Here is a 12,280-nt window from a genome sequence, read left to right as displayed (position 1 = left end):
AATAAATGCAACATTTATTATAGTTAGGAGTAATTCCAGCACTAATTTTAGCATTGATTTCTTCTAAGTAGAAGAAATGGAGATTGTTATTTCCTCGAGGACCTTATTTTTAAAAGTATGGAGTACAGTAAAATTGAAGCATGTCTCGCTGTATAACCTAAATTGAAGAGTGTGTTCATGGGGTTCGATTTTAGAGAAATTGAATCTGCAGGATAGGTAGGAGTGAGTCTGGAAGAAGAGGAAGAAGAGAGTGTTCCACGTGGATGGATCAGCTTGTGCCAAGAACTAGATATGGGAGAGCATGGAACTCGAAGGCTCTAAGAGAAGTTCAGTGTGGCTCGAGTGCAGGGTTCAAGAGATGAGGCCGCTAGGGAGTCCTGGAAAGCTTTATTTAGCTTTGTTCGGAAGTTTGGGCTCTGCCCTAAAGGCCGTGAACCACTGGGGGTTTTAAGCATGTCCTCAGGTGGGAGTTTGTGAAGATTACAGGCTGCAGGGCAGGAAGAAAGGCTGGAGGCCTGTGACTTGGTGGGAGGCTGTTTCAGGACACCTGGAGAAAGATGATGGTGGCTCGAACTCGAGGAGTGGCTGTAGGTACTGAAGAGAGTTTAGACGTAGAAGTAACAAGACACGGTAATTTATTGTTTTGCCTGGGGTGAGTCAGGGACCCGGGAATGAGGAGGTAGAGGAGGTAGACGTGTGAGCCAGGAAGGAAGCGAGGGTGGAATCAAGGAAGGCCTGGTAACTTGGGAATCTTGATGCCATTTCCTCAGATACCAAATACAGGAAACCTTTGTAAATATTTAAATGAATGAATGAATAATAAATGAATAAATACACAAAGGCAGGAGCATTTAGTGGTGATGATGGAGAAGATGGTGGTAATAATAGCAAACACATATCACTATACACTTTGCATCTTTTTTTTTTAAGCGTGCTGTACAAAAGTGACGCCCTTTCCTTATCATTTCAGTGTACGGGGTTCGCTGATGCACGCTGCTTTCTCTGGGTTAGGTCAGATGTCTTAATCCTCTGGACCAATTTTCCTTTCTTCACTTAGTGTATTAGTTTCCTTTTACTGCTAGAACAAATGGCCACAAACTTAGTGGTTTAAAAGAACTCAAGTTTATTATTTTACTGCTTGGGAACACAAAAGTCTGGAATGAGCTAAAAAAGATGTCGGTCATGCTGTGTCACTTTTCTGGGCTCAGATGCGGGGAGTCCATTTCTTTCCTTTCTGCAGCACCTGCATTCCTTGGCTCTTCCTCCCTCTTCAAAGCCAGCAGTATAACCACACAGACGTGTCTCTGTGCCTCTCTTTCATCATATCACCTTCTCTCTTTCTGGTTTTGTTGTCACATCACCTCTCTGACTCTGACCTTTTTGTATCCGTCTTATACTCATTTGGTTACGTTGGGCCCTCCAGGGTAATCTCCCCCTTTAAGGTCCTTAATTTACTCAATCATCTGTAGTCCATTTTGCCCATGAACGTAGTATATTCACAGGTCGTGGGGAATAGGGCATAGGCATCTTCAGGGACCATTATTCTATCTACCATAAATGGTGTTTAAGTGTAATAAAGATGTACCGTTCACTGGGGCAGTCGTGAATGTCTGAGTAGCACATTGCCTCCAGAATCCTTGCCCCTTGGCACAGCGTTCCATCCTGTTCACTTGGACCCTCTGCCTCTATACCAGTCTTAGTAATATTTTTCTTAGTGATTCCTTTGATATGTCAGGCAACTCACTTGAACTGCTGGTACCTTGACTAGTAACCACTGTACATAGTTCCCCTTAGACATGTTGGGTGAGAGGCAAAATATCAATTCAGGTTACATAATAAATGAAAGCTAACAGTACCAAAAGGGGTCTCCCTTCAGACCCTCATCCTCTGTATGGCTGCTTCTCAGCTTTGCTGTCACCTCTCTTCCACAGTAAAAACACTGTGAAAAAGAGAGACAACCCAGATTTTCCCAGAGGTACTCACATTTCTCCTACCAGTGGTGTTTTCTAAACTGAACTAAGGGGTTGCAGTACGATTCCCAGTCAGGGCACATGCCTGGGTTGCAGGCCAGCTCCCCAGCGGGGGTGGGGGGGGGCGGGGTGCAAGAGGCACATTGATATTTCTCTCCTCCCCTCTTATTCCCTTCCCCTCTCTCTAAAAACTCTTAAAAAACAAAACAAAAACTTTCTAGTAGCAAGCCAGGAATTTATAATATACTTGGCCAAGCAAGCAGTGGAACTAACTCAAAATAAAAGTATAAAACATTGTAAAGGCAAGTGTTTGGGAGAAATGCTTTGCAACTTCAAAAGCTAAAGTTCTAATTAATTCAATCCAATCAGGAAGGACTACTGGGAAGGAGTAAATCAAAAAAGTTGTATCCTGGATTAGCTGAGGAGATGAGGAATCTCTTCAACTGTTCCTTCTCTATTTCCTTTTCTGATTCTTTCTGCAATGTCTAAATTTTGGATTTTCATAGGACTTGTTCTTAGACCCTTATCATTCATTCCTTTCTTCATTTCTTTCTCAGATGATCTCATTCTTTCCAGTCGCTTTACCTCCCAGGTATTTACCGACAGTTTCTGTCGCCTGAACTTCCTCTTTAGCTCTAGAATATTATTTCTAACTGCCAGCTTGACATTGCCCCTTGAGTGTCTTTAAAGGCTTCTTAAATTAAACATGGCCAAAACAGCACTTTTGACCTATCTATGCTTCAGTCTGTTCAGTCTCCATCATCCTCATCTCAGTAAATGCTCCCACTATCTGCTCAGTTGCTTAAGCCGGAAACCTGGGAGTCATTCTGGACACTTCACTCAGCCCTTACGTCCCTGTTCTTCGCCTATCCATCTCTAACCATGGCCAAGTCTTGCTTCTAACTCCAGAATAGATCTCAAACCCACCCCTCCTCTCCAGTGGAGACACCGTCAGCATTCTCACTTAGTCACCATCCTCTGTCACTGGACTGCAGGATCCCTAACTCTCCCCCTTCCAGGCTTCCGTCCGTCTCATTTCCTCTCTGCTGTTTCCCTGGCTCTCTCTGTTTGTACCCCTCTCTTTTCCTTCTCTCATTGTTTTTCCTGGTTCTTTTCCGCACATCTCCATCCACCCCTTCTTCAGTTTCTTCTCCCTTTTAACTGTTAAACCTGTCAGTATTTCACTCCCATGTTTCTCTGTACCCCTGAGAGAGCTCTTTTAAAACTATGAATTAGATTATGTTTCTCTCGTGGTTAAAACTCTTCCATGACTTCCCTGTGGCACTTAGAATAAAATGTAGTTTCCTCAGCATGGCCTTGTGTGGTGGGACTGATGTCTAACTTTTCACGTCTGTCCCGAGTCACATATTCTCCATGCTTAGGCCATACTGGCCTCTTTTAGTTCTCGGCATGCACCAAACTCTTTCTTTTTTGGGAGTCTTTACAAAAATGATGCTGTATGCATAAAACTCTTCCTTCTTTCTCTCTCTGGCTAATTTCTACCATTCTTCAAATTCATGTTTTTCCTCCAGTAAAACCATTTCTAACCACTCAATCTGAGTCTAAAGTAGGCCCCTGATGTTCTTCCTTCAAAGCAATGATCATGATTTAACATTGCATATTTATTTGTGTATTCACTACTAGCTCCGTAAGGGCAGTCACATGTCTGGTATGCATATCACTGTGTCTCTTCCCAGCATGCCTGCTTTTATAAAAGGTGTGAGTAAATGCTTGTTGAATAAATGAATGAGTGTACCCCATGTATGGAAAAGAATACATGTGGGGACAACTTTGCCCACAGGTTGCCTCGTCCGCCCCAGATGAAAGTAACACTACAAAGACATGAACTGCTTGGGGAGGAGAGGTGGCCAATTTCTCAGAGGAAGAAGGCCAAGAGCCCCTTCCTCAATGGCGTTTATAGGGTTGAAATACACAGGAATACAGGTGGCAAGGATCAAACAGTAGATAACATTTTAAAGAAATCTGAGGGCTTAGTCTGAGTCAGTGTCTGTCTGGAAAGGGGGGTTGCAGAAACTTTGGGAGACATACTCATTTCCTGCTTGGACCCTTATCGTATGAATGAAAGCACTCTTAGCAGAGCAGGCTTCACAGACTTTCAGGAACTCTTTCTGATGCCAGATCACCCTGGATCCCGCTCTATTCAGCAAGAGGCTGCACCGCCTCCCCCATCACAGGTTTTCAGGCTTAAGTGGATTCGAGCCAGGAAGCGCTTCTCCCAGAGGACATGGGGACTCAGGCTATGTCAGAATAGCTGGGGGGGGGGGGTGTGGGTGAGGGTCCATCACTCCCTCTTTGTTGCATTCCCCCCCAGTCCTTCCACGATGGCCTCCCAAGTGATGGAGTCTGGCTTAGGTGGCCCCCCACTGTGAGGGGTCTTACCCATCATTGACTTCTGACCATGCTTTGGGGGCAGGGGAGTAAGCAGAGGTAGCATTTGCTACCAGAGACAAGCTTTGTCTCCTTGTGGCTCACATTCCAGAGGTCGCTCACTCATCCTTAGCCATGGGAGACAGTTACAACTCCTGAAACCAGGCAGAGCGGTTCCCAACACATACATTCTGAATAGTGATAGGGCCACAGAAATGAGCAAAACTGATAGGGAGGGAGGACAGTGAGGAGGAAGGCTGAATGGAGCAAAACACGTTTGTTACATGAATTGCTGAATACTTTTATTCTAGCAAGACAGTTATAAGTCACAGATTCATATTTCAGTATACTCCCAATTATGATGTGGATATTTTAAAGCTTTTATCTTTATTCGTTACCATCTTTATTTTTATGTTAGTAAAAGAAGCTTTCCAAATTACATTTAATGATTTCTGAGTATTAGTTGCCTTGTTTTCTTATCTCTTTCATTTGCTAAATTATAATACGTTTATTATAATTATGTCTCATCATAGCATGAATCATTACAACTCATTTGTGAAGTGCTAGCTACGTGTCAGGTACTTTTCTTGTATCATCTCATTTCATCATTACAACAGCCATACAAAGGAGGGGGTGACATCCCATTTTATAAGTGAGAACACTGAGGCTCAGAGAAGTTAATTATTCCAAGGTCGTATAGCTACAATTCACACCAGAGGTTTCTGCTACTTTCTGCTACTGCAGCAGTGTCTTTATGGTGAGTTATTTTAATATGCATAAAATATGAAATATGTTTGGTATGAGTATAACATTTCTATTTTCTCTACTAGGCAATTGGGAAATATTTAACATTTAAAGTTGTTTATTTTCCTGAACAAATCAGGGAGGCTCTCTTCTTCAACTGTTTTAGTAAATAAAGCATTAAAAAGTGATAACATGTTTTTGACATTCAGAAAGGCATATCATAACACCTGTGTTCTCACCACTTATCTTGAAATAAAATTTCACCAGCACTGTTGAAAGGCCTCTGTGCATCCCTCCCCAGCCTCACCTTCCTCCTTTTCCTCTATAGTAACTCCTCTCCGAGCGTTGGCAATTTATCATACCCCTGCAGCTTACGTATCTTGGCAACAGTCTGGTACCTGAGTGCTGAATTTACACGTTGCAGTGCTGTTAATGTTATTGTTTTTCTGAAGTAACTTAGCTTATGTCTGCTTTTTATTTTTTCGCCAATAAAAAAAAATGACCGCCCCTCACTTGCACCAGGGCCTGGTCATCCCACCATACTTATAATGTGGGTGGGGAATAAAGATGTGCTCATAAATGTGTCTCAGAGCCCACAACTACGAGACAAAGGATCGATGGGTTGGCATTTTCCGCCATCATGATCTGAAGTCAAATGGGTACAAAGAACCTACCATAAATAATCTTGAGGACCTCGTGACTGAAACTTAGTAAAACGAGTGGGTTAGGCCTAAATCTAGTTTGAGTTTCAGGTGGATGAGCACATTCTGTGTTTCTAATTTCCTCCAGGTTTAAAAATTAAGTGTAGTTGTCTTCATTTATGTGGTCTGTGGATGCTCCATGTCTTGTGAGAGATTCCCAGCAAGGTCAAAGTATAGGCGGAGTCTGGACTTGGTCACATGAGAGGTCTATTTTTTTTTTTTTACAGCCACAGCTAAGGGAAAAGACGTCCTCGAAGTGGCAACAACTTGTAGGAGACTTCTCCAAAGAGACAAGGAAAGAAACAAAAACAGAAACAAAATAAAGCTGTTAAGTTGTTCATTATGATGTAGCTTCAAAAAGGAAGTTTTGTGATTGGTTTATGGGAGAAAGTAGAGATCAAGACTTTCAGGGAAGATAGGAAAGAGGAAGACAGGTAATAAAATGAGTGAGAAGCAGTCAGGAATTGTGATTGTGGTGAAGATGAGAACTGGGCCAACCGCAGAAACGATGCTGCTCTTGGGATTAAATGCCTGAGACCCAAAAATGGTTTATAAAGCAAAGAGTGAATAACTAGAAAATATCAATAACTGGCTCTTAGTATCTGGGACATGAAGAGTACTCGTAAATTAATTAATCAATGATTCACTGATAAAATCTCATCAGTTTGTAAAAGCATATATTTGTGTACATGATAGTTTTTTAAAAAATATTTTATTTATTTTTAGAGAGAGGGGAAGGAAAGGAGAAAGAGCGGGAGAGAAACATCGTATGGTTGCCTCTCGTGTGCCCCCTACTGGGGACCTGGCCTGCAACCCAGGCATGTGCCTGACTGGGAATCAAGCCGGTGACCCTTGCTTCACAGGCCCGCGCTCAATCCACTGAGCTACACCAGCCAGGGCTGATAGTTTTTTTAATATATGGGTGTATGTTACAACTTTACGTGAGTACTTTTCTGAGTGCTTTATTAAAGACTTTCTTTTTAAAGGTAACCCAGGTGGTTTTCTTTTTGTCATCATAAAAGTCCTTTTTTCCATTATACAAGAGGCGTGATTCAAAAAACTTTCTGCTAAAGTTCAACCGACTGAAGGTTGTGCACAAATTCTTTCATAAAAACTATTTTGCAGAATTTTCCATGAAAAATGCCACTACCAAACATTCTTGTGATAGTTCCTTTGTGAAAGTGTCACTGTTCTTGATTTGCACATGGTTTATAATTTAGGCCTTCTTTTGTTTTGGGTTGGAAGTTCCAACTGTTAAAGCTCTTGTCTGATTATGTGGAACTGCTTATGTTAATGGGAGCAACTTCTTTGCTGCATTTTGAAAAAATGGACTCGGAAGCTTCTTACTGTGGATCTTTGTTGGGGACAAAGGATTATTTATGCTAAAGGAAAATGTATTCCCCACTGATTTAGCTCGTGGGAAGCATAACAAGCTCATTAGTAATACTCAGTTGTACTTTGCCCTTTCACTATGGTAGAGAGAGGGAGAGAGAAAATGATATCAAAAAGGACATTCTGCTATCCTTTGCTTTTCCACAAAAAAAAAGTGATATAATATTAGACTTTTCAGTTAGGTCTAGCTCAAATTCAACTTTAGTACTAGAAGAAATGTTCCTGAAAGGAAGGTGGTGTGTGTAGTTGGCCACAGTGCACGAGGTATGTCTGCTGTAACTAAGAGGAGAAAATAACTTTTCCTTGGAAATTGATAGCATTACAGCCGTGCAAACTGTTCTAGATTTTTTTCTTAGAATTTTTAAATAGTGGTTTGCAATAAAAAACTGGTATATAATGCTGCTGTAAGCAATTAAAAACCCTAGGTTTTATATAGTCTAGTTATTCTGAGTGTTTTTAAACTCTTCACTTTTTTTCCTTCTGAAAATGCATTAAAGAATTGTATTAACCTAACTTAATTAAAGTTGTGGTTGTCTTGTAGATTTTCAAGAAGAGTACTTTGGAGCTAAATTATGCCCTTTCTTTTTTGTCTTTAGCACCTCATGGAGAAAATAAACTTATGAAAAATTATTATAGAAAGGCACGGAGTGTTGTTTCATAGTCACAATTGATGTTTATGTCTTTTACCTTGTTGTCTGGCAAAAGAAGCTCATGGGTGGCTTGTGAGTTTATGCAAAGTCCAGATGAACTTTGATGACCTCCATGTAAACATCAGGTGAGAGATACTTGCCTTTTAGTATCTGTTGCTGTGACATATGTATTTACGTTACATTACGTTTATAGGGGGCAGATTCTGGGAAACTGTTACTTGGAAGTTTTATTGCTAATTTTATTTAACTAACCAGAAGCTTCAAGAATTACTTTGAAGCCAGATGTTTCAAGAACTGGTTTGCTTGCCGTCATATAGTTAGTGAGAGTTCCCACCACACAGCGTTTTCTTTTTTGGTAGATTACTAGACTGAAGAGAGAGAGGGAGAAAGCGCGCTAGAGAGCGCACCGGGACTTCTGAGCCACAGCGCACCGTTTCCTCCCTCGCATCATTTTTCTGTGTTAGGGGAGAAGAAAATAAAAGAATCCTTTTGATACTAGTGCCAGCAACTAGATATGGAAATGTGTTTCACATAGTCCTGTTTCAAATGAAGAATACTTTTAGGAAGAAGCTGGGAGCAGTTATTGAATTCTCATATAGTCAAATAACTCTAATTAGAAGAAAAAGTTTTAGGTTTTCAGTCAAGTGTAGAGTAAAACAGTGTCCTTGTAACTGTTTTACTTTGAGGGCTTGGGGGAGTAGGAGAGCTGCCATTGTCTGCACATTAATGTTTTGTTCTGTTTTCAGGAAATTAATTTCATTTCAATATTGATGACCATGCAGCCTGCAATTCAAGTAAGTGTTTTTCTTGGAAAAATGTTTTTATGAGATTAGTATAATAAAATTATAATAATTAGTAAAATAAGTGAAATAAAATATAACTTGTTGATTTTTATCCCCTTGGCTGGATAATAGGATCCATTCATTAATTCGAGGTTCACTTACATTTACCAAGATATGGAATATTGAAAATGACTCAAGTATCTTGACTACTAGTTTGCTTCTAGATTATATACTTTCTGTGAGCTGCTGCAGTTTTATATGTGTCGTATTATATGTGGTCTGTAATTCATCATTTAAATATGGACACAGGTTCTGCTCACTTCACAAGGTCACATCCATTCATGTGGCTGGTATTTTCTCCAGGTATGGTTTGGAGAAGACCCGCCTCTGAGTCCACGGGGCCCTCTGACCCCCAGACATGGGCCGGGTTTGGCTGATGTTTATCAGTATGACGAGTGGATAGCTGTGAGGCACAAAGCCACCCTGCTGCCCATGCAAGAAGACCTGTCCATCTGGTTGTCTGGTTTGTTAGGTAAGACTTGAAAAGATACTCAAAATTGTGTTCTCTGATTCAGTAAATATTTACTGAGAACCTTACTCTTTGTCAAGGAGTGATTGTCCTAGAGGCTGGGGGATACTCTAGTGAATGATGTGTTCTGTGTCCTTGTTCTCACAAAGCTTATGCTCTAGTCAGGGAGATACTTCGTTTCACCCTGACCCCTAGGGCTTGAATAGTAATGAAGTTTGAGGTTTAACAGAAGAGGTCAGTAAACTTTGAGTAGTCAAAATTTTCAGCGTAAATGTTAAAATCTTCTTTTAAGTACATAGGTCCAATTTTGGAGTCTGTATTTTACTGATTTTCCCCCCTTAATCTTGTATTAGGCATGAGATTTTGAGTAGTATTCGTACTGCAATTAAAGTGATTATTCTTTCTAAGGCATTGAGAGGTACAGGCATATGAAACCTAGGAGAAAATGTCAGGTTGGATGGCGAATGTCTGGTGTCACGTTGCTTTATTTACTCAGTTAAAGGGTATGAGAAGTGCCCTCACAGGTGTGGCTCAGGTGAGTGGGCATCATCCCACAAAGCGAAATTGATTCCCCTGTCAGGGCTGATGCCTGGGTTGCAGGCGCCGTCCCCAGTTGGGGCATGTGTGAGAGGCGACCAGGCGATGTTTCTCTCCCTCTTTTCCCCACACTCTTAAAAACTAATAAATAAAATTTTTTAAAAAGAATATAAGTGCTCTGAACTTTCTTTGCAGGAAGAAAATCTCCTTTTAATATACAATTTCACATAACATTGCAAGGTTTTTGTGAGAAGGAATGCATAAACCTCATCTATTGCCTTCCCAAGATAATTAAAAATAGCAAACACTCACTTCAGATATCTAGTATCTGTATGATTTAGAAATTTTTTAAAGGTTTATTAAATAATAAAGCTTTTATAGAAGGCATTTTAGAAATGAAAAGTTAGTATTCCCTGGGGGTTTGTCCTGTTACTGTCTTTAGTTTTTAAGTTGCATCAGAGCCCATCTTGTTTATAGAGGAACGTTCTTTCTCTTGTGTAAGCAGCAGTAATGTGCAGTGAGTCAAAACTTAACCTTAATAGTCAATATTGAAATACAAAACACTTTGGTCTTTTTAAAATGGAATAAAAGACATGTCAATTTTCTTTTTTTTTTCTTGTGTACTTCTGTGTCGCAGACATTTTGGTTTCAGTTGTCATTTTTTAACTTGACATTCTCTGCTGTTTACTGTACCTTCCAAGAGTGAATAATTGTGGCCTGATCTAATATTTGTCTAGTATGTCAGCCCTAATCTAATTACATCTAATTAAATTTTAACTGGAGTGTTTGAATTTACTGTTTCTAGAAGAATCTTAACTTTGAAACATGCTTTTAGGTATTGAAGTTAAGGCAGAAAGATTATTGGAAGAACTGGACAATGGAGTACTATTATGCCAGCTGATTGACGTTCTTCAACACATGGTGAAAACAGGCAGCTCTGAGGAACCAGGGGTAAGTAGATGCAGGACAGTGGTGATTTTATTCCTTGGCGCATACTGATTTGTTTATGTACATTTCTTAGTATCTCTGCAAGATTATAAACTTCCACCCTGACTATCTGTAAGACCTTGGATAATTTACTTAGTCTTTTTGAGAGTCTATAAAACTGTTCTTACTTGTGAAGTGGAGATACTAACATTTATTTTGTAGAATTTATTTGCAAGGATTCAGCAAAATTAAATGAGCTAATCTGCAGATGGTGTTTAAGTTAGTGTCCAGTGTGTAGTAAATATCCAGCAGGTAGCTCTTCTTGAGAACAGAAATACTAGGTTGTCGTGAGAGTTAAATGAGAAAAGAGCTTGTGGTGGCTCCTGGTACATAGTTAGTAGCTAGTATCATCTTTTCATTCTTCATATTTCAGATTGGTGAGTAAATTCTATAAATATCAGTTGAATGAATAATATTTTTTTAGCCAGTTTTTCTCTGTTGACTCTCAAGTTATGATTTGAAGTAGATAAGGTGCTCTCTCTTTTCATCAAACATGGGTGTTTTCACGTGGGGTCTCGACACTCACACTGCTGGTGAAGTATAAAGTGACATCACCTTTCTGGGGAACAGTGGGGACATATTTATACACACGTATCTCACATTGAAAATAAAGCACGTCAAAAAATGTGAAGGAATTAAGAAGTACAAATTGATCATTAGAAAAGAATCATGGGAATGTAAAGTATAGCATAGGGAATCTAGTCAGTCATATTGTAATAACTGTGTGTGTTGCCAGTTGGGTACTGGAAATACCAGGGGGAACTGATATTTCAGAATATGTGATTGTCTAACCAGGGTGCTGTACACCTGAAACTCATACAAAATAATATTGAATGTGAACTGTAATTGAAAAGTAAAATAAAAGAAAATAAAGCACCTCCTGTGATACATAATGTAATTCTACTTTTAGGACTTTGTTCTAAGGAAACAGCAAATTCACAAAAATAACCTTGTGTGGGGGTGACTTTTCACGCAAGTTCCTCCGTCTGCCACGGATGAAAGTAAACACTACCAAGACGTCTGGTCGAGGAGGGGAGGTGGCCGGTCCCTCAAAAGGGAAGGGCTTCGAGCCCCTTCCTCCAGGAGCTTTATTGGGTTGTAATACACACAATACAGCTTGGGGCAAGGATTAAACAGTAGATAACATTTCAAAGAAATCTGAGGGCTTAGTCTGAGTCAGAGTCTATCAAAAAGGGAGTTTTGCAGAAACTTTTAGGGTTTCCCACTTGGATCCTTAACATATGAATGAAAACACTCTTAGCAGAGCAGGTTTCACAGGTTTTTGAGGAACTCTTTGTGATGCCAGATTGCCCCCCCCCCCCCACTCTGGCAAGGCAAGGAGCTGCACCCCTCCCCATCAGGTATTCAGGCTTAAGTGGATTAGAGCCAGGAAGCGCTTCTCCCAGAGGGCATAGGGACTCGGGCTTTGTCACATAGCTGGGGGGCACAGGTCTATCGCTCACTCCTTGTTGCAGCCTGCCCCCCCCCACCAGTCCTTCCATCATGGCCTCCCAAGTGATCGAGTCTGGCTTAGGTTGCCCCCAGCTATGAGGGTCTTACCCATTATTGACTTCTGACCATGCTTTGGGGGCAGGGAGAG

At 40.6% G+C, this 12,280-nt stretch overlaps 1 protein-coding gene across 4 annotated transcripts in view; it reads left to right on the top strand.

Moving 5' to 3' along the window:
- The window catches only part of GAS2L3 (growth arrest specific 2 like 3), a 36,387-nt gene that overhangs the window by 7,386 nt on the left and 16,721 nt on the right, over positions 1 to 12,280 (top strand). For 3 of the 4 annotated variants that reach the window (XM_053662205.1, XM_053662204.1, XM_053662206.1), the window contains exons 3-6: positions 7,792 to 7,970; positions 8,592 to 8,639; positions 8,991 to 9,159; positions 10,529 to 10,644. In XM_053662205.1, the coding sequence (XP_053518180.1) occupies positions 8,616 to 8,639; positions 8,991 to 9,159; positions 10,529 to 10,644 (309 nt within the window). In that variant the 5' untranslated portion in view covers positions 7,792 to 7,970; positions 8,592 to 8,615. Of the gene's footprint in view, positions 1 to 6,619; positions 6,745 to 7,791; positions 7,971 to 8,591; positions 8,640 to 8,990; positions 9,160 to 10,528; positions 10,645 to 12,280 lie in introns of those variants that run through there. The other variant, XM_053662208.1, reaches the window with a different exon arrangement.

Source organism: Artibeus jamaicensis, unplaced genomic scaffold, assembly GCF_021234435.1.
Source record: "Artibeus jamaicensis isolate MK-2021 breed Jamaican fruit bat unplaced genomic scaffold, CSHL_Jam_final contig_233, whole genome shotgun sequence".
NCBI lineage: Eukaryota > Metazoa > Chordata > Mammalia > Chiroptera > Phyllostomidae > Artibeus > Artibeus jamaicensis.
This window is presented reverse-complemented; position numbering and strand designations above follow the sequence as displayed.